We start from the raw sequence: 22018 nt of genomic DNA, 5'->3' as shown, positions 1-22018 counted from the left end.
AATATCTTTTGCTCTTCTATCAGTTCTGCTTATAATGCTTGTTTTGAACATAAGAATTTATTCCAATGCAATTGATTTATTAGGGAATGATTTCAGCATAATGCAAATGTTGTGTTTGTTTATGTGCAATTGTGTCTGTGAAACCCCTAGGTGAACATAGAAAACTGCCTTCAACTGAACTGAGCTTTGAAATAGATCCATCATCAGTTTAAGTGGAGGCCATACTTCTCAAGGACCATGCCCAGCCAATGATTGAGTGCGGCAGACGTCGAACGCAGGCCATTCCTAGGACACGTTGCCTTGGCTCAAGAATTCCCCACTGGCTTTGCTGAACGTTTCTTAAAACCATGCTGAGGTCAAAGACTCAGTAGGATATCCAAACTTCATCCCTCCCTTCCCTTCTCCACGGGGGCTGGACTTTGCATTGCAGTCTGATAGCTCATCTGTAAATGAACATGTTTTATTTCTTCCTTTTCAATCCAAATGCCTTTTATTGCGTGTTCTTGCCTAATTGCTCTGCCTACAGCCTCTAATACAATGTTTCTGAGTCAATGTGAGTGAGTTTGTGGGTCGGCTGAGAAGCTCTGCTTCAGGCTTTAGTTTGGCTGTGCTTGTCTTGACTCAGCTGGATTCAGCTGGACTTGGCTATCTCCCAGTTCTAGAGAGATGCTCCAGATTCCAGGATGTAAGTTGGGTTTATGTCCACACCATATGACTCCACAATTTGTTAGAACTTGCAGCTACCAATGATTGGTGGGTCACAGGAGAATAAGAGGCTAAGCCGAAATCATGAAAACACCTTTAAAGGCTCTGCTCATGTCAATAGGACAGCAAGCACACCCTGCTCATGGAGAAAGAACATTACAAAGAGGTGGATATATATTTTTATTAGAGGGGAATGAGTAACTGGGACCAATAGGCCTAATAAAAAAAATCTAGGCATACAGATGGAGTCAGGAATAGGTTAGAGAAAGCATGTTAGATCCATAGATCTCTTTTTCTGCTTATGTATTTTGTATGGGCAGATTTTTTTCAGAATCACTATTTAACAAATTAGTTCATTCATTCATTTGCTCATTTATTCATTCATTCAACAACGAATTTACAGGTTTTATCAGGTAACTGCCTTCATACAGCTCTCACCTTACAGGTCCTAGGAATGACTCCCTTTTCCCTTCAGGTCTAGGAGTGGTAGGCTCCTGCATCACTCTGTGTGTGCTTCCTTACTCTGTTCACACTTCTGTAGTGTTTTTATTAAACTCTCCTCAAATTATCTTCATTTGAGACTGTTTCTTGTTTCTTGCTAGAACAATGACCGATAAATCTGTTAATCATTTCAAAATAGTAATGCCATTGTAAGTACTAAAAATAAGACTTCTCAGTATGAAGTTTCACATTTATGGTACTTCTTTTTGTCCTAAAAATATACCCCTCCAGAAATATCCAGCCAAAATATTGTGATTTATAGTGTGTTACTTTTCTATTCCTGCCAAACTATATTATCACAAATTTAGCAGCTTAAAACAACACACATTATTATCTCATAGTTCTGTAGGTCAGAGTCCAGAAGTTCTCTGCTTCATGTTTCACACGGGCAAACTTAAGATGTTGGCCTGGCTGGACTCTCTTATCTGAAGGCTCTAGGGAAGACTCCATTTCCAAGTTCACTTGGGTTGTTGCATAAATTAGTTTCTTGTGACTGTAAGATTGAGGTCCCTATTTCTTTGCTGGCTATCAGCATAAGGTCACTGTTAGCTTCTAGAAACCTCTTTCTATTTCATGCACATGGGCCTCTCTATCCCAGTGCCAGCAACAGTATTTTGAATCCTTTTCATGCCTAGGCTCTCTCTGATGTTCCTTTCTGCCAGATCCCTTCTATTTTTTTTTAAATATATATTTTATTGATTTTTTACAGAGAGGAAGGGAGAGGGATAAAGAGTCAGAAACATTGATGAGAGAGAAACATCGATCAGCTGCCTCCTGCACGCCCCCTACTGGGAATGTGCCCGCAACCAAGGTACATGGCCTTGACAGGAATCAAACCCAGGACCCTTCAGTCCGCCAGCCAATGCTCTATCTACTGAGCCAAACCGGTTAGGGCCAGATCCCTTTTATTTTTGGTCAGAGAAAGTTCTCTGATCTAAGGGCTGTGTGATTAGATTGGACCCACCCAGATAATACAGGATAATTTCCCTGATATAAGATCCATAATCTGCATTACATATGCAAAGTTCCTTTTGCCATTTTAATGTAACATATTTACAGGTTCCAGAGATGAGAGTGAGGACATCTTGGAAGGGCTGTTGTTCTGCCTCCACATACAGTTTGGCTGTGCTTGTCTGGACTCACCTGGATTCACCGGGATTGGCTAGCTCCCAGCTCTGTACAGAGGCTCCAGACTCACGGTGCAAGTTGGGTGTAGGTCCATCCCCGCATGTCTCCACATTTTCTTTGAACCTGAAGCTGGCAAAGGCTGGTGGTAACTTTTCTCTCTGTGGTTGTGCCACTAACTTGATATATAATTAGGATTATTTCCATTAGTTTAAAGAAGTTCTTTTTTTCCAAAATAATTTTAGACTTATAGAGGAGTTGCAAAGACAGTACAGAGGATGCCTATATTCCTTTGTTTGAGTTAGTTTTTCATTTGTAGGAATTCATTTTTTTTAATTAAAACATTTTGTTTTGTTTTTTTATGTATGCAAAACATTGATGTGGTTCCAAATTCAAAGACTGTATAACCACATACCTTCTGAGATTTGGCTTTCATACCACTTCACCTTCCTCTTCTTTTCCTTACCCTTATGAGACTACTCTCTTCCTCCTCTAATCTGCAGACACTCCGAATTGCTGACACATCCCTCAGCCTTTCCTTTTTTTTTTCCCCAATATTTTTTAAAAATTGATTTTTAGAGAGAGAGGAAGGTAGAGGGAGAGAGAGAATCATCAATGTGAGAGCAAAACATCAACCTGCTGCCTTGCACATCCCCCACCAGGGTATGAATTGTAACACAGGCTTGGGCCCTGACCCGGAATTGATCCAGTGACTTTTCAGTGCCCTGGAACAATGCCCAGCCAACTGAGCCGGAGGGTCCCTCAGCCTTTCTTATCTGAGACAATTATTCTTCAAAAGCCCTTCCCTCTTTTCTCTTGTCTTCCATTATGAGAAGGAAAAAGAGAAACACTATGGTGAAGTTCAGTGACATCTGCCCAAGTAGAACAAAGGCTGGCAGAGCATCAGAGGGAACATTCAGGGCACATTTTTAATCACCAACCCATGCCCGACTCTCCTTAAAATCATTGAATAACAGTAAAGTTTATTAAAATTACTTAAACTGGCCATATTTTCTATACTGTAAAATACCATTAATAACACAATCCACTATCAGCGTAATAATATTTTGAGGGAATAAAAAAAATACCCCCACTTCTGTATTAAATGAAGACATAGATTATAGGGTGCATCCCAATTCCAAAAGTATTAAAAATGCAATATAAAACCACATCTTTCCTGGCCAGTGTGGCTCAGTTGGTTGGGCACCGTCCCATGCACTAAAAATGTCACTGGTTTGAATCCTTGTCAGGGCACATGGCCAGGTTGTGGCTTGACCTTCAGTAGGGGGCATGCAGGAGAGATTGACCAGGGAATTTATATGCATATATGCATAGCCCACAGAGACAATAGTGCAGTGAAGGTCTGGGAGGGGCAGGCGGGGTGGAGGGAGGTGAAAGTTGTCAATGGGGGGAGGGAAAAGGGAAGACCTATAATACTTTCAACAATAAAGACAGTTTTTTAAAGTATCTGAATATACCTCTCACCTCCCTAGAAAGAAAAAGACAACTGTTCTGATTTATTTCCTATAGAATAAAATCCCAATTCCTTCCAGTGGTATAAAAAATCAAAAACAACTTCAAATATGGTCTCCATTTACACCTCTAGTTACTTGCTGTTTATAGCTTATGCTCTGCCTCACTAAATTTCTCACTGGTTTTTGGTCTACATCATAAGTTATTTTTCTTACTTAAAAATGCCCTTTCTTACCTTCTCCGCATAACTGTTAAAATTAATGCCATGTATATGTGTACACTTGCATATACATGTTCACCAAAACCAACATTAAACAGTTTTAATAGTGTAAGTGGTGGTCATTATACATGTATAAAATATAAGCTGGAAGGATACATATCTATAATGAGGATGAGGGTAGGAATCAAACTGAGTTAAAAGGGACTTAAACATAAATGTTCTACGTCTTTTAGAAAAAAAGGAAAATCCCAAAAGAATATGACCAATTGGCAAAACTTATTAATGTAGAGTGTTGAGAATGTGTTCTTGTGTGTATCTCTTCAAGTTTTATCTGTAAAAAAAGAAAAGCACATGTTGGCAAGTTGCATTATTTTGAACCACAGTCTTCCAATTTATCAGTTGATGAGCTCAGGCAATTTTCCTAATTTCTTTTAGCCCGAGTTTCCTCATCTTAAAAATGGGGATAATAACAGTACCTATTCTAGTTGGATTTTTGAGAGGATTAAATAAGTTAACAAATATGAAGCAATAAAGCATTTTCCCAGTGCCTGACACAGAATAAGCATCTAATAAATATTAGATATTATGTGCTGAGACCTGCTTTGTGGCCTAGTTCATTGTCAGTTTTGTTAAATTGTGTGCCTGAATAAAATACTTGTTCTGTAATTGTTTGGTGCAGGTATACACACACACACACACACACACACTTAAGTTTGTTAATTGTGTTCAAATCTTTCACATTCTTTTACAAAATTTTTCATTTGCATAGTCTTTCAACAAAGAGATGTGCTATGATCACCTTATAATTCTGTTAATTTTTAATAAATATATTAAGGCTATATTATTAGGCATATAAAAAATTTAATTGTTATATTTTTGTAGTTATTTGTTCCTTTAATTATTAGGTGTCTACTTAAAAAAATCTTATAGAGATTTTGATTTCTTGAGGGGGCTCATTTTAATATGGTTTCTCCAGTTTTCTGTTTGCTTTTGGTAGGTATTTGTAGATCTTTTCACATTATTTTACTTTCAAAATTTTTGAGTTTTAATGTTTTATAGTGTTGTAAAAAAATATGGCTGAATTTTTTGTTCCCCTTTTCCCAGTCCCATTATTTCTGTGTTTTTATAGGTAGGTTCAAGTACAGTTATTATCCTTCCTGATATATTTGCACAAATTTTTATAATCTTGTATATGTATGTGGTTTCTATGAATTCTGATTTTCTCTGATTGTCTTTTCTATTAAGAAATCTATTGTCACTCTACTTGTAGGTACTCTTTGTTTTCTCTTTTCTCTCTAATTTTATATAAGACTAGGAGCCCAGTGCATGAATTTGTACACCTTGAAAGGAACTGTGGGCCTTGAGGCTGCAGTGGGCACAGGGGCAGGTCTCAGCCCATCCTCCGTGCCCCCGCCTGGCCCCTCCCACCGCAGCCCCTGGTCCACTCCAACCTCCACTGCTCCCATGTGCTGATGGTGCCCGCCCCACTTGCACCTGCTGATGGCACGGAGCAATTGGGGCTGGTGCCAGCAGTGGGTGTGAGTGGAGGCTGCTGCCCCAATTGCCCTTCAGGAGCAGGGGGAGGTGGAGAAGCCCTGAGGGGCGATCGGGGCCAGCAGCCACTCGCACCCGCTGATGGTGCTGAGCAATTGGGACCGGTGCCGGTTACTGGGTGCCGGCTGCGGGTGTGAGCGGGGTCAGAGCCTGCAATATGTGCAAGCAGGGCTGTTGCTGGCAGCAGGTGTGAGTGCAGCTTCCGGCCCTGATTGCCCCTCAGGAGCAGGGGGAGGTAGAGAAGCCCTGAGGGGTGATCGGGGCTGGCAGCCGCCACTCGCAGCCACTGATGGCACCGAGCGATTGGGGCTGACTCTGGGCACTGGCAGTGGGTGCGGGCATTGGGTGGGACCACAGCACGCGGGAGTAAAGATTTTCAGTAACCACCAGAGACTCATCCCAATGACAGCAACTGGCACCCGGCCTTCGTCTGGTGCCTCCGCTCACCTGCTCCACCATCCCGCCACGTCTGATGCCTGCCATGTTCCACGCTCTGCTGCCTGCTGCCAACACCTGCCATGTTCCACGTGCGGCCACTGGTGGTCAGTGCACGTCATAGCAAACGGTTGTTTGGTTGTTCGGTTGTTCTGCCACTTGGTTCATTTGCATATTAGGGTTTTATATATATAAATTACATGTATGTATGTATGTATTTATTGCACTTGTTCTTCAGAATTTCTACCAGTATATGTTTGCATTTCTCTGGATATAGCTCTTTTACTTACCCTATTTCATTCTCATTTTACCACCTAAATATTTTCCATCCATATTTTCTAACAGTTATGGGCAGTTCTCAGCCATTATCACTTTAAATATTGCTTCTCCATCCTTCCTCTTGTTCTTTAATTCCTGATTAGCTATTAGATGTATGTTGGACCTTGGTATTCTAGCCTATAAGTCTCTTATATGCTCTTATATCTTTGTATGTCTCTGTGCTGCATTCTAATTTCCTCTGATCTACCTTCTTCTTTTTAATTCTCTCTTCAGCTGTGTCCAGTTTGCTCATTGGTTTACTCCTTGAGGGTTTTTAACATTTTAATCACTTAATAAAATGAAAAACTGCTCAGGTGCCACTTCAGGTGTTCCTAACTGAAAAAAGACAATGCTAACAAAATAAGAACTGTGATCAGATACGGCCTTTCCATGTTGATGTTTGGAACAAGACAGAAAAAAACACTCTGCAGTCACAAAAATAACTAAAAGAACTCGTAACTGATATGAGTAACTACTGCTTCTATGCCAATGATAACTCCGGCTCTGCTTTAATACTCCTGCCTCTCAGGTAAAAATTATAAAGATATTTAATCAACAAATTTCTTCCACTTCTTAACAACACCTGATCTAGAACTGACTCCTGCTTTCTTAAACCCTGCTTAGAATCACCCAGTTCAAGCACAAATCCTATAATAAATCTCTCTCACAACTGTGCTAATGTACATTTTCCTTTGCTGTAGCAAGCTAGGTAAAGTTAGCTTTTTGATTGCAGATGTGGCCCTGCTCTTCGGTTAGTGAGTTTTAACTTACTCTATTTTTAAGTTCTTGATGTTCTATTTGGTTCTTTTGTAATTTTGATTGTTCTGTCTTCAATTCTGGCTGCTTTTTGTTATTGCTTTTTTTTTGGTGGTAGTGGTTTTTTTTTGTATTATGTTTTTAATTTCTTCTTTTGTGGCTCTAGTTATTTTAAATATGCTTAATCTTATCAAATTCAATTATAGCCAACATTTGTCCTAACTAAAGTTCTAGGGATACTGTCCAGTTCTTTATTGTTTGCTAATTTTTGTTCAAGATGGATTATTTCTTTGTGTTTTGTAATTTTCCATTGTAATCCCATTTTCATTTTGAGACTGTTGCCAGAGTGAATTTTTGCTTGCTTCTGCCGGTGCACTAGGGATAGTACTATCCCAACACCAACTACTTTTTGTTAGTTACTTTTTTTTTGGTTGGATTTTACATAGAGTACAAATACCCTTTTTGAGTATGTTTGGTGACATTTGACAAATGTATACATTTGTGTAACCACCACAGTCAAGATATAGAAAAACTGCATTACCCCAAGAATTTCCATCCCATCCCAACTTTTAAGATATGTCATCTTGGGGATTTCTGATCCATGTAGCTAGTATAAATTATATTTGTGAAACTCCTGACTCTGTGAGGCTTAAATCTAGATGATAACTTTTCCAAAAAGACTTAAAAAACACACATCTCTGAATGCAGTTTAAGATAAACAAACAAGCTTCCTTTTTATTTTCCTGTTTGCCAGTTGGAAGACTTCCCCCTCTTAGTGCAGCCTTTCAGTATGTGTACATAGCTCTTTGATAGTCTGGCATTTTGTAAGTGTCTTAGTTACATCTTCCTGGCTTGTTTAAGCCCAAGGCCTCAAGTCCTATCCCTGAGGGGCTTAGAACTCAAATGTCATGGTTAATAAGGCCCACAGGGCTGCTGCCCCAGTTCCAGCTGGCAGGTCATTATTCTGGATTATAATGCCCATCCTGCCCCTTTTTGATTCATACATCTTATAAAGTATAACATACATACAGAAAAGTACACAGATCATAAATCTATACCTCTAAACCTTTTCAGAACTGACCCAGACAAAGAAAATGAACGTTACCAGAAATCTCCTCTTCTTTTCCAAACACGATCTCTGCTCAAGGAGAATCATTATTCTGACCTCTAACATTATGGATTAATTTTGCCTATTTTTGAACTTTATATAAATGCAGTCACACAGCTTATATCTGGCTTCCTTTGCTTATCATTATGTTTTCGAAGCTTACTCATGGTGCTTCGTGTTCGTTCATTCTCATTGCTGTATATTATTCCATTGCATGAATATAACAGAATTTATATAGTAGGTGGACATTTGGGTTGTTTCTAGTTTTCCTCTTTGCTTTAGGAGCCTGGGATTTCCCTGTATTTTCTTTCAAGCTCTGCTGTGTATTTAGTAGAATTTAAAAAGCATTTCCTGGTCAGCAATTCTGTATGATCTGTGTCAAGACAAGTTTTAGGTTTTGTAGGCTACTAAATTATACCAGACATGTAGGTCATATGTTTCAGTGTTTGTTGAAATTCTCACTGGATTCTCATCCAATTTACGTTAGCCTTTGATTTGCTTCTTTAGACTACATTTGTAGAAGTGGTTTTGATTCAGTGAACTAATGATGAGTAAACGCAAACAGGAAGATAGAGATGAGACATGTAATTAATCCCATAGGCATGATCCTTTGCCTGGATGGGATGCTGCAGATGCAAGGCTGGTTTGACATTCCTAGGTGTGAAATATTGAAAATACATGTTAAAGAAATGGGGTGGTTGCATACAAGCAATGGTAGGAAGTGTGGATGTGGTTGTTTGGGTTCAGGATCTCCTGGCTAGTTGACGATGGGACTAGGAAATGGAAGGGAGACATCCTTGATGGTTCAGTGGGATGTAATCTATGTGTTGCCAGAAGAGCCACCCCAAAGTGGCCTTGCTTTGCCTGCAAAAGTAATTGTTCAATTAGATCAGTGGTTCTCAACTGGGGGCAATTTTGTCCCTATTGGTAGTGTCTGGAGACCTTTTTGGTTGGCATGCTGTTGGTATTTGGTGAGTAGAGGCTAGGGATACTGGTAAACAGCCTGAAGGACAGGACAGACCCCCTGCACCCTCCACCCTTTAACAAAGAATTTTCCAGTCCCAAGTGTCAATAAAGCCAAGGATGAGAAACTCTATACTAGATCTAAGGACTGGACATAACCTCTTAATCAAAGGTATATTTAAGTAAACATTATCAACTATCTTTCAAGAAATGATAGCAGCACAGTGGCACATTCTTCTATGGTTCTATCCAAATTCTGACAGTCGATGGTATCTACCACATACCTGGCTCACTCCAATTCTTTTCAAAACCGTAATGGTGGGTCCTGCAACCACCAAATCCAGTCGGAATTTCAATAAAATTACTCGGATTTGACATTAATGTAAAAAGATATGTACAGCGATTTATTTAGAGCCATTAAAAATTAAACAACAAAATTTCCCTGTGATTCATAGCATTATTTTAATTTTACTATTGAAAGTTCCAAGGCTGTGGAGTACATCAGCTGCACAAATGGCATTAGACAAAGAAAAATGTTGATGTTGTGCCTTGAAATTAGACTCTAAGATATCCTTTTCCTTTGTGTTACACTTTTATAGCTGAAATTTGGGGCAAAGGTAAATGACATTGTTTTTCAAATGGCAGTGATTGTCTAAATGTGTCTCTTCTTCCTCCAGGCAGCACACACTACCATTTATTCTTCTGATTCACTTCCCCCAGAAAGCTGAGAAGGAGTTCTATAATGATATTATTGGGGTTTTTTTCAAACTAGTGTTTCCATTGTAATGCTATTACCGAACCAATGTTGTGATAAATGGTCTGTTTATAAGGGGACTCACTTTTACAAGAAGCAGAAAATTAAACACGCTTCGGCTTTGCAATAACAATAAAAACCACAGTGGGGAAAAAAAATATTCTCCAGTTTATTCCCATCTGTATCAGCAGGGAAGCTTGAGAAGATGGCTTTCCCCCTAAAGTCTCCTAAACACGATTACTGCCTAAAAGTACCACGTCAAAGTGCACTTTTCCTCCAAATCCCGTTCAAGACCTATACATTCGTAAGCTCACTATAAGGAGGGCCCTTTAAGAAAACCAGGCACTTTAAACCCCACCCCTCTGCTGACTTGAAGCAGTAAGTCCGCCTTTCTGAGGCACTTGGTTGGTGATAAAGCTAAGACACAGCCAGCTCTCCCTCTGCTCTGCCTGGAAGGAATGTTTCTGTTGCAATAAACTCCTAACGTGGAAGCTTTCACATGCTATGGGTTAGGGAACAATAGAAACTTGTGAAGTATGGAAGCCAGATCGGCCCTTAAGATTCGGTCATGGTGCTGAATAAAGTGGAAAGAATGCTTTTAAATCCGTTTCCTCCTGTGGTGCTACTCCCTGCTAGCTTTACTCTTCCATTTCACCCAGCAAGTGAGTCTTCCAGAAGCCCTTTGCAATTTAAGGAGCTGTACCAGATCCCCAAAAGGAAAAGTTGGGGAGAGAAGTTCCAGTGAAAATTAAACAGGATCACTTCTAACAGAGTTATTTACATTGGCTATACGTTTCTGAAGAGCAAAGTCAACGACCTCCCGCTCCACCACACCAGCAGGGACTAAGTTCAGAAGTCCTCTGGCACTAAAATAAAAATATGGGAGAAATTTGGGGTGTAACTGCGGTTGGCATTTCTGAGCTCTCTGCTAGAAGCAGCCATCTTGGTAAAAGATGATGTCATTTGGAAGAACTGGAGTTTTAGTTTTTTCAGAGGTAACAGTTTCCATGAGCCACTGAATAACAGCTTAATCATTAGATCAAATTTAGGTTTAAAGCTAAGGAAGGAGTGGGAATTAAAATAATTCCTTTCCACACCTCTTTATCCTTCTTAATATATTATTAACTTTTCCAAAAGTTCAAAGGAATAGAAAAGAAATTGACATTCTCCCCCTTTCCCCTCCACCACCATTTTCTGTTTCCATGTGTTTGTGCTTCCCTTGACTAAGCTTGGATAATAAAACTAGTCTGGTCAGTTTCACTTTCTAATTTTTATACATAAGTGAAAGCTGTTTAGTGTCAACAGTGGTAAAGTGTTTAGAATCATCTCACCTGCTGGGTCAATTTCCTACAAGTCTTTCTTTGAGAGGGGAGGGGAGGGGAGATAAAAGTTTTTATTTTAAATTTCCTACGCTTCAAAATTAGAATCCTGAATTAGACCACATTAGAGTAATTAATGTTTTATTTTTCACTTACAAAAGTTTTCTAGGAGTGGCAGGACTAGTGAGGAAAGGTGATGGTTATGGTTCTGTTACATTCCTACTTAATCGTCACCATTTGTATAGCAACAATGCTATGTCTGCAGCTGCTTTGGGAAATTGGCGCTTAAAGAGATGACTTTCAATCCACAAAAAGTGTTTATCATTTTTTTTTCTTTTTGGATTAGATGTTAGTGTCCTAATTCTACTGTGAGGCATGTCCTGGTACTGTTTGCAAGATGCGAAGGAAAAAAAAGGAAAAAAAAAGAAAAAGTTGCACCTCATTTAAACAATTGAGCGCAGCGTGGTTTGGGAGATCATTAGGAGGGGTCAAGGAGGTGGTGTGCCTTCTGCAAATCTTCCTTAACGAGGTTAACCTGTGGCTGGCGGTGTTGCGCCCCGCTCTCCTCCTTGCAGGGGAACTCACTCTTCTTTCAGCGCGACTCAACGCCTCCCCGCCAGGCTCCCTAAGATAAAACTGAAAGGGCTGCGTGGAGGTTTGAAACAGACAGAGGGAGACACGAGCACAGCCAGCCGGCGGAAGACGGGGCCGCGACGCGGCAGGGGCCGGCTGACCTCTCCACGTGTCCCCAGCACCTGCAAGGCTAGCGGGCATTGGCTTTCCTTTTCCCAGGCGCGGGCGCGAGCCCGGAAGAGGCTGGGCGGCCTTGGGCTTCAATCAGGGGGCTCGGAGGCCCGCCCTCGGAACACGTGCGGCCGGCGAGCAGCCGGTGCGGAGGTCGGCTTGGCTTCCTCGCCGCGCCCGCGCCCGCGCGTCCCTGCCCCGCCGGCGGACGCCTGGAGGCGGGCCGTGGCGGCGGCGGCGGGCCGGCCCCGAGCTCTCGGCTAGCTGTGGGGCGACCTCCCGAGCGCGCCGGGCGGGCGGCCGCGAGCCTCAGTGCAGTACTGCCCGAGCCCGGGCGGGGTCTCTGTTCTCTGGCGGAGGCGGTCCCTTGGCAGCGGGAAGCTCCCTCTCTTTCTCTCGCCGCCGCTCCGCGTCTGCGCCCTGGTGCCAGGCGCCCAGCTCGGCGCTCCCCTGCGCTCGCCCCGCGCCCACTCATTCGCAGCCCAGCCTTCGCCGCCGCCGCCGCCTCCCGCTCCTCCTACTTCCCCCAGCCGCCGCGGCCATGGCGGACAGCGCCAGCGAGAGCGACACGGACGGGGCGGGGGGCAACAGCGGCAGCTCGGCCGCCATGCAGTCGTCTTGCTCGTCGACCTCGGGCGGCGGCGGCGGCGGTGGCGGCGGCGGTGGCGGCGGTGGGAAGTCGGGGGGCATTGTCATCTCGCCGTTCCGCCTGGAGGAGCTCACCAACCGCCTGGCCTCGCTGCAGCAGGAGAACAAGGTGCTGAAGATCGAGCTGGAAACCTACAAACTCAAGTGCAAGGCGCTGCAGGAGGAGAACCGCGACCTGCGCAAAGCCAGCGTGACCATCGTGAGTGCCCCCCGGGGGCGCGCCGCAGCGCCAACCTCCGCCCGCCCCGGGAGAGGCAGTCCCAGGACCCGGGCAGCCCCCGGTTCTCCCCGAGGTTCCCGGGGTCCCGCAGCGAGCACACTCTCTCGGTCGAGACCTGCCGGCCTCCGGAGGGTGGGGGAGAGGGAGGTGTCCCTTCGGGGCCACGCGGGTCTGTCTTCCCCCAGGGGCCAGGTGCCGCTCGGGGTACGGGAGAAGGCTGCTGGGACAACCCACTCACGTTCCCTTTTCACCCCTGGGGCGGAGGCCCCTCCCGGGCAGAGCTGGAGGCTAGCGGCGTGGCTGGGGGGGCGGGGTGGGACTTTTTCAGGACTAGCGTGCCTGAGGGGTGCTTCCAGAATCTGGGGAGCCCTGCGCTAGGGAGGAGGGAGGAAGCTGGGGCCTGTGTCGGGGGCCTGGCTTGGGGTGCGGGGGTGCGCAGCTGGGCTGGGCACTTGGCTGGCATCTGGACGGCGCTGGCTGGATCGCCGGGGAGGGGGCGGGAGAGAGTGGCCGGGAATCCGGGAAGTGGAGTTTTCTGGCCAGGATCGAGAGGGAAGGGCGGGTACCGGAGCTGATGCTCCTACCTCCGCTGGAAGTCCTTTCCTTGGTGGGGAGGGTGAGGACGGGGGGCGGCAGAGGCGGTGTACAGCCGCGTGAATGCAGCATCTTACCCTGCACAGTGAAGGGTATGAAGCCTGGACAGGCTGAAACCAGCGTGATAGCGACTCCCTTGCTGAGCAAGATGCACATACGTGTGTTTGTTTCATTGGTGGTGAAGTGCCTGGGGGGTATTTTGCCGTTGAGTCCAGATACTTGACAGGAGAACAGGCTGTCCTTTTAACACCTGGTCCCCGGAGGCTCCCCCGAAGGAGAGGGGTTAAGATAAGGGATATAGATCTCCCTCATAGGCGTCTAAGAAAGTCCCCTATAGCTGTGATGAGACAAAACATAACTGGAAAAAGTACACCGAGGGCTCTCACCTAACATCCCTGTCTGCTAGCCGCATCATTAACATGCAGAATCCCCATACAGACAGCCCTATTGAGATCAAAACGGTTTCCCAGCCAGGAGCAGAGAAGGAAACGTTAAGAAATCAAGGGGGAAAATTGCCATCGCTGCTGCACAATAGCTGACTAGACCAAATCTTCAGACTGAGAAAGATACGGATTTGGAGATGGATCAAAGATCACACTGTGGGAATGAAGTGGGGGCAAGTGTAGATGCCCATGTGCCAGGAAAGTCCTCAGTGGAGGAATGAGTGTCTACGTGTGAGTGTGTGTGTGTGCTCCCCCAACTCTAGGTCATGCATAGGAACTGGAGGACGTTCTGAATTAGCCTAGAAAAGCAGGTTTCCACCAAACTTTCAGTGTGATTGGCAGCCTAGATAGAAATTGATTGTAGAAACACTTAGTATGGTCAAATCCAGTCCTCATGAATGGAATTGGAACTGTAAAATTCTTGAATTGCCCCTTTGGTAGGAAGGGGGAGAAATTTCCATAGGCAGCCACTTCCAAGCCTCCTCTGTAGCTTTCTTGGCCAAGAGAGATGTCTGCTGAGTGAGGGTTTGAGAAGAGGGCGAAGTTGGTGGAAGCAGTTTATTTAATGTTTGAGTTAGTAAATGAGAGGGTTAGTCTCTTGGAGAATGTGAACCACGGAAAGTAGTAAAACTTACATGAAACAGAATCTCTAGCCTCTTGCATACAGTGAGCAATTCAGGCTGTTTTTGTTAGTTTGGGAGGGAGAATGCGGGGTGGAGATGCTATGAAAGGGTTATCTGTTTGACACTTGACCATATTATAAGTAGGTCTGTAAGTTGTACACAAGCACATTGGTTTTGCAAGGACAAACATGTTCATTCCTGGTGTATAAAATCAGAGGCCCTCTGAACACTTGGCTTGAAGCGTGTGTGAGGTGGTGGCTTTATTTCTTAGCACTTACCTTCAACTAAAACTGACATCCAACCAAATGTACTTTGTGAAATGTTCTGTGGCCTTATGAGTAAAGTTTAAACATTATTTTAGATGACAGCTTACAAGTACTAGAAGCCTCTCAATTCTTCCTTAATCTCTGATGAATATATTTAGGGAGACAAATAAAAGTGCTTGTGGTTTACCTGGTTCTCGAGTACTTGGCAGGTGTTGCTAAGGCAAAATGCAGCGAAGAGGTTCCTTTAAGCTTTTGAAAGTTTTGTTAACTGAACTAGGGCCCAGAATGTGTGGCTACATGAAATGGGTCTGTGGATGTAAGGGGTCCCTGGTACCACACTGTGTTGTCTTTTCTGTCAAGGTTAAGCTGCACAACCCCTGACGACTCTAATTTAAACATAGACCCTGCTGGGAGCTGCCTGGGAAGTTTGTGACAAGACCCAAGATATTCAGTTAAGTGGAGGCCTTGCTAGATTTTTTCACTTAAAATAATTTTAGTTAATGTGAAGTGAAGATGAAACCATAATCCTATTACTTGCCTTCCTGGTTCTTTTTTTAAATATATATTTTATTGATATTTTACAGAGAGGAAGGGAGAGGGATAGAGAGTTAGAAACATTGATGAGAGAGAAACATGGAACAGCTGCCCCCTGCACACCCGCTACTGGGGATGTGCCCGCAACCAAGGTACATGCCCTTGACTGGAATCGAACCTGGGACCCTTCAGTCGGCAGGCCGATGCTCTATCTACTGAGCCAAACTGGTCAGGGCTGCCTTCCTGTTTCTTATTAGTTCCTCTAGTTACAATAGTAATTAGCATGTTCATGAGCACCAAGATGTGTATGGATGGTCTTTTCTTTTCCCTGCATCTGATCCGGAAAGTACATGGCTCATCAGCCTCACCCTGGAGAAGAGGGAGGCGCTTTCTTTTGTGTGTGTGTGTGTGTGTGTGTGTGTGTTTAATGGACTTTATTTATTAGAGGAGCTTTGGGTTCCCAGCAGAATTGATTGGAAGGTACAGAGATTTCCCCTGTACTCCCTGCCCTGCCTCCCCTCCCTCCCGCTATTTCCAACATCCCCCGCCAAAGTGGTACATTTGCTATAATCAGTGAACCAGCACTGACACATCGTAAGCACCCAAAGTCCGTAGTTTACCTTAGGGTTCACTCTTGGTGTTGTACATTCTGTGGGTTTGGCCAAATATATACTGACATGTATCCACTAGTATTATACTAGGCAGATACGGTGCCCTAAAAATCCTCCATGCCCTGCCCTTCCATCCTTCCCTCACCCCTGGCAACTGCTGCTCTTTATACTGTCCCCACAGTTTTGTCTTTCCAGAATGTCATAGAGTTAGAATCATAACAGTATTGCAGCCTCTTCAGAATGGCTTCTTTCATCTAGTAACAGACATTTAGGTTTCCTTCATGTCTTTTTATGGCTTGATGGCTCATTTCTTTTTTGCACAGAATAATATTCCATTATCTCAATGTGCTACAGTTTATTTACCCACTTACCTGCTGAAGGACTTTGCTGCTTTCAAATTTTGGCAATGGTGAATAAAGCTGCGATAAACACCAGCGTGTTGGTTTTTGTGTGGACAGGAATTTCAGCTCAGTTGGGTAAATAGCAAGGAGCACAGTTACTGGATTGTACGGAAGAGTGCTTTTAATTTTGTTAAAGTGCCAAACTGTCTTTCTGAAGTGGCTGTACTATTTTTGCATTTCCACCAGCAACGAAAGAGTTCTGTTGCTCCACATCCTTGACAGCATTTGAAATAGTCAGTGTTGTGCATTTTGAATATTGTAATAGATGTGTAGTGGTATCTCATTGTTGGGCCCTCATTTTTTTTTTTTAAGCCCATAGCCAATAGAAGCTTGTAACTAATGGTCATTTCTGTCTCTTTTGTATGTAAGTGCTTATTCTGCTCAATCTCCCCGTTTAGTAAAGGACTGGTTTCATGGGCATGTGTTCTCAGCATTTAGAGGTAAACATCATCTGTAGGGAAGAATCGGATGGATGAGGCCCTTCATGCGTGTCCAAAAGGGCATCTGGGAGTGAGAGCTTGCCCCTAGTGTTTTATCTGTGAATTAGAGGTGGAATGGAATGTTTTGAGTGATTCTCCTATTTCCCCTCGTAAATCAGGAGTGGAAACAGGCTGCTGATTATAGACCATAACTTTTTCTTTGGAGTGGAGAAAATAAACAAACAAACAAAAAATGCTCAGTCACCCTATTGAGTAGCTTGTAGATGTTAGGCTAGATCTATGTGGTTTGTACTGTGGGGGAAAATTGGAGGTTATCTAATTCAGTGTAGTGACGGGTGTCCAGGAGTGGTGGTCTGTGAGAAGGTGAGGAAATGCAATTCTGGGCAGTAATTGGATGGCTTCCAAGTTCTGGACTAGTTGCTGGTATTCTCAGAGTACACCCAGGGCCTCACACCTGGTATGGCTAGTCCTCTCAAGCAGCAGTTGCCAACCTTTTGGACCTCACGGAGCACCAGTGGTCCGCGGACCACCGATTGGCAACGGCTGCTCTAAAGAGTATGCTTTTCTAGACTGGTTCAGACCTTCAGCATGTGTTTGCTTTGAAAAGAAAAATCTATACTAATAAAAGGGTAATATGCTAATTAGACCGGGAGACGAGGCAGAGGCAGTTAGAGGCAATCAGACCAGGAGGGGAGGGCAGTTGTGGGTGATCAGGCCAGCAAAGGGGGGGGGGGGCAGTTGTGGGTGAGTAGGCTGGCGGGGGGGGGGGGCAGTGGGGGCAATCAGGCCGGCAGGGGGGGCAGTTGGGGGCGAGCAGGCCAGCAGGGGGGAGTTGGGGGTGAGCAGGCTGGCAGGGGGGGGCAGTTGGGGGTGAGCAGGCTGGTGGGGGGCAGTTGGGGGCAAGTAGGCAGGCAGGAGAATGGTTAGGAGCCAGCGGTCCTGGATTGCGAGAGGGATGTCTGACTGCCAGTTTAGGATCGGGCCTAAACCGACAGTCGGACATCCACTGAGGGGGTCCCAGATTGGAGAGGGTGCAGGCCGGGCTGAGGGACACTCCCTTTCCCCCCCTCCCCCCACTCCCCCCCTCTCCCGCTCCTGCATGAATTTCGTGCACTGGGCCACTAGTCCTATTATAAGTCACTAGTATTTAAATATCTTTTCTCACCATAAAATTAGTCCTTCATTATAGAAGTTTGCAGAAATACAAAGGTATTTGGAAGTTACAGTAGAAAAACATGTTGGTATGGCATGATTAGAAAAACCTGGCTATTTTGAATATCAACAGTGTAATGATTTCATTAACCAGAAAAAGCCCACCATATACAGTTAATGTTTTGGATTTTGTATTACTTATTCTGGAAGCTCAATACACCATTTTCCATTTTTAAGACTTAATTTTGGCAGATTCTCTGAAGATAGGAGATCAACATTGCTCTTATACAAAGGTATATTGTGTGTCTTTTTTCTTGTTTGAAAAAATCCTTAGATTTTTATCGAAACACCCTGCTTTAGACACAACTTTGAAAAAAGTATGACCCGATAGGTCTAGTTGTATGCAAGTTCACTTTTCCTAAAGAGAGGCTATTCTTGGATTTCTTCTGCAGTTAAAGTTCTTCACATTTGTAGGTTCCTTCTGTGTGTTTCATATAATCTATTTGTATTTGGTTGCCAAAAAAACACAAAACCTTAGAGTAGGTGGTGACAGTCTTTTACAGTGTTCTCCTTATTTATTTTGCTGGGTGCGGGGAATAGTTCAGAGAATCACCAGTATCTGGTTTGTGGTAACTCTTGTTCAAGACCAGAGAGACTGGTCTAAAGCAAAAATCTGAAGCAGGCATTGCTCGCTTTAAAGCTTTCAGGGGCTCCCCATGGTGCTCTGGATCCCCGTAACCATTCTGGAGGTGTACCCGACTCTGTATGAGCTGGCTGTGCTTACTTTACAGATGCACCCCTCACATTGGAAGCTCTCACTGGGCTTCACGGCTAGTTCCTGGAATTAATTGTAGCAGGTTTCTCTGGCTCCTCTAGGCTGTACCTCGTGCCCTTACTGTTCTTCCTACTTCTCCTCTCCCATTTATCTTGGAAATCCAAGTAGACCAGCGGTTCTCAACCTGTGGGTCGCAACCCCTTTGGGGGTCGAACGACCCTTTCACAGGGGTCGCCGAAGACCATCGGAAAACACATATATAATTACATAGTGCTTTTGTGATTAATCACTATGCTTTAATTATGTTCAGTTTGTACCAATGAAAATACATCCTGCATATCAGATATTTACATTACAATTCATAACTAGCAAAATTAGTTATGCAGTTATGAAGTAGCAACGAAAATAATTTTATGATTGGGGGTCACCACAACATGAGGAACTGTATTAAAAGGGTCGCCGCATTAGGAAGGTTGAGAACCACTGAAGTGGACTGTGTCCCCCCCCCCCCCCCCCACCGCGCAGTGTATGCTAACACTGTCTCTTTGCCAGCCACACACTGGGTTTTATGTCCATTCACTCCCATTCCTCAGTGCCTGGGTGTGATAGAGTATTAGGGTTGACTCCAGAGGCATTGGGTGATGAGGTGTTTTTGTTCTTTTTTTACTGGGGTGAGGGTGCTGATACTGTCTCCTGACGTATGTTCATAGAGTCACTCCCATGCATGTGTCAACAACAGCACGCAAGCACCATCTTCTCCATAACTGGTTGGTTGAACAGATTGGATGGATGACTGGATACACTGTATACTTTGGGGGACCAGTGAAATCAGTGTGTGCCCCAAGCCCCTGCCTTCTAACCATGGGTGATGTAGGCTACCTTGTAGCATATACCAGAGGCTTGCCTAGATGCTGGTGATACATTTCACCTTTGGAAGGGGACAGTGTCTTCAGGTTCACCTTTCTAAGGGTTTCTGAGTAAAGCTTAGCAGGGGTGGGGAACATCCGGCCCGAGGGCTATATAAGGCCCACAAAATCATTTGGTCTGGCCCTGCCAAGGCGTTAGGGGCGAGTTAACTAAATGTTTGACCAAATACAGCAGGCTAATTTTGTATGGCCCGTGAATGATGTTATAAATATCCAAATGGCCCTTGGCAGAAAAAAGGTTCCCCACCCCTGGCTTAGGGGAAGAAGTGACTGTTGAAAGTGTTAAGATTTGCCACTTCAGTTTTGCCATGGTGACAGATCACTCCAGGCGTTTCATATGATTTTTTTTTTTTTAATGTTGAAATGCCCCACAGCCGCCTCTGGGATACAATTATGAACTGTGATACAGGGGATGTATCAGTGCAAGTACCTGAAACTCCATTTGAGAGAGTATCTGCAAATAAGATCAGGAGACTTGCTGACTCCTTGGAGATGTCCACCTGTGGCCTGCAGAGTGGAGTTTGGCAGATTGCTGTGGCGTCACATACAGTGTACGTGCATGGTTTTTATTTTTTCTTCCTTAAATCAGGCCTCAAGCAGAGCTAACTGCAATTACAGCTAGAAATGCTAATCTGAGCTTTTAAACTCCAACCTGGAGGAGCAGAGGAGTAACAATCATCTTCCTTGTTCCCTCCCATACTTTTCCCCTCTGTGGGTAAGGTGTTGCGCTTTGTTTTCAATTACAATGCAGTTGCTTTTAGATAGATTGCATCATTGTCAAAGCCTGGGAAGTGACTGTTCGCAGGTTCAGTGTGTTCCTGCTTGCTGGTGGTTGAAATGTTCTTGACAGGGAAACTAACGCTCTGGAAAGTATTTCTAATCGTCAGGATCTTGGAGTGGTGTTAACTTGCAGATTCTTCTTAACTTCCCCAAGGTTGTCAAACTTTTTTTTTTAATGGCTGTCAAGCTCACAACTGTGAATTTTATCCCAGTGTTCATACCAGTACATTGCAAACTCACTTTGTATAGGTGTTCTTTTCTAGGGAGAAGAATGCTAAAACAGAAGGTTAATAGTTTGATTGATGGTTATCTAGGTTTAACTCCTTCTTGTTGGTTCTTAGATCTTATGCATTGGCGGGGGGTGGGAGGGGTGGGAGTTAAGTTTAGTGATTAAAATTTATTATAATACTCACATGGTTTATTCTGGGAAATTTTCTGTGATTTTTTTTTTCTCCCCCTCTCCTTGCCTCCTCAGTAAGGCACAAATTGGTATGTGACAAATACAGCCTGAAATAAGCAGGATTCAACCTACAAGTACTTATGAAGGGCTGACTGTGTGCCAGATCCTCTGAAATATTCGGAAGGAATGTAAAGGCTTCTCCAGCAGCCTACCAAGGACTGCACTTGACTTTCATTCAGCTTGGCCCTGGCTGGGTGCTGTAGGGAATGCAGAATAGAGGGAACGGCCTCCCTTCTCCTCCAGCATTTTCCAGCCGTGAGAGTCACGAAGGACAGAGATAACCCACATATAAGTGGAAGCAAGAAAGGAAGTTCAGGCATGCTCCTGAAGGGGTGCCCAGGGAGGGCTATTACCTTCCACCTTCCGAAGTGAGGCTCGTCTGCTTTATGAATATCTTTAAGGAAAACAATGTATCATATTCACTCAGTTTAATGAGCTTGTAGTTTATTTTGTGAGGCAGAGATAGGGAGAGCTGTTGCTCAATTTGTCTGTGTCGAGGTGGCCTGGGAGGCTTTTGTTTGTTTTTAATTTTCTTTTTTATGTGATGAGGGATGAAAAGGAAGGCCATTGATGTTTTAATGTCATGATTTACATCTGCCTGCAGATTGAAATGATCTAGGTGGTTTTTCCTCTATTTCTGTCACACTCTGGGCCCCACCCACGTTCCTTTTACAGAATGTTGTTGCATGGACCAGAGTTTTCTTAAGTCTCCACTCTTCAGTCTGTGAAAGCAAAGACTTCTTATAAGTACCGCGCGCTAACCGATTGCGCCACTGGAGCTCCAAAAAGCAAAGACTTCTTATGTTAAAAATTGCCCATACTAATTTACAGGCAATTTTAAATGCCGTGTGTGTGTGTGTGTGTGTGTGTTTGTGTTTGAAAGCAGTGTTGATTGACAGGATAATCTTCTGCGCATCTGTTTCAGATCAAATCAGCCTTAGGTGCCAGGTGTGTGGCCGGAGTGATCTGGTTAATGCCCTCCAGGGCATCTCAGGGCACTTGGGATCAAATGAGGCCACTCGTGCCCCGGAGCAGAGTTGAGATATTCAGCCAGACATAGGTCATAATTCAAAAAAGTTTTCCATAGAAGGAAAGAGGAAAGCGAAAGAATGAGAGCAACGTGGAGTATGGGTGAGCTGAAGTGAATTCCTAGAAATCTTGTGCCCGCAT

At 44.1% G+C, this 22018-nt stretch overlaps 1 protein-coding gene across 1 annotated transcript in view; it reads left to right on the top strand.

Moving 5' to 3' along the window:
- Nucleotides 1–11930: 11930 nt before the first annotated feature.
- The window catches only part of CCDC6 (coiled-coil domain containing 6), a 107011-nt gene continuing 96923 nt past the window's right edge, over nt 11931–22018 (top strand). Inside the window, exon 1 of the mRNA XM_036336807.1 lies at nt 11931–12822. Coding sequence (XP_036192700.1) covers nt 12517–12822 — 306 coding nt within the window. The 5' untranslated portion in view covers nt 11931–12516. The remainder of the gene's footprint in view (nt 12823–22018) is intronic.

This window comes from Myotis myotis, unplaced genomic scaffold (assembly GCF_014108235.1).
Source record: "Myotis myotis isolate mMyoMyo1 unplaced genomic scaffold, mMyoMyo1.p scaffold_m19_p_15, whole genome shotgun sequence".
Classification (NCBI taxonomy): domain Eukaryota; kingdom Metazoa; phylum Chordata; class Mammalia; order Chiroptera; family Vespertilionidae; genus Myotis; species Myotis myotis.
This window is presented reverse-complemented; position numbering and strand designations above follow the sequence as displayed.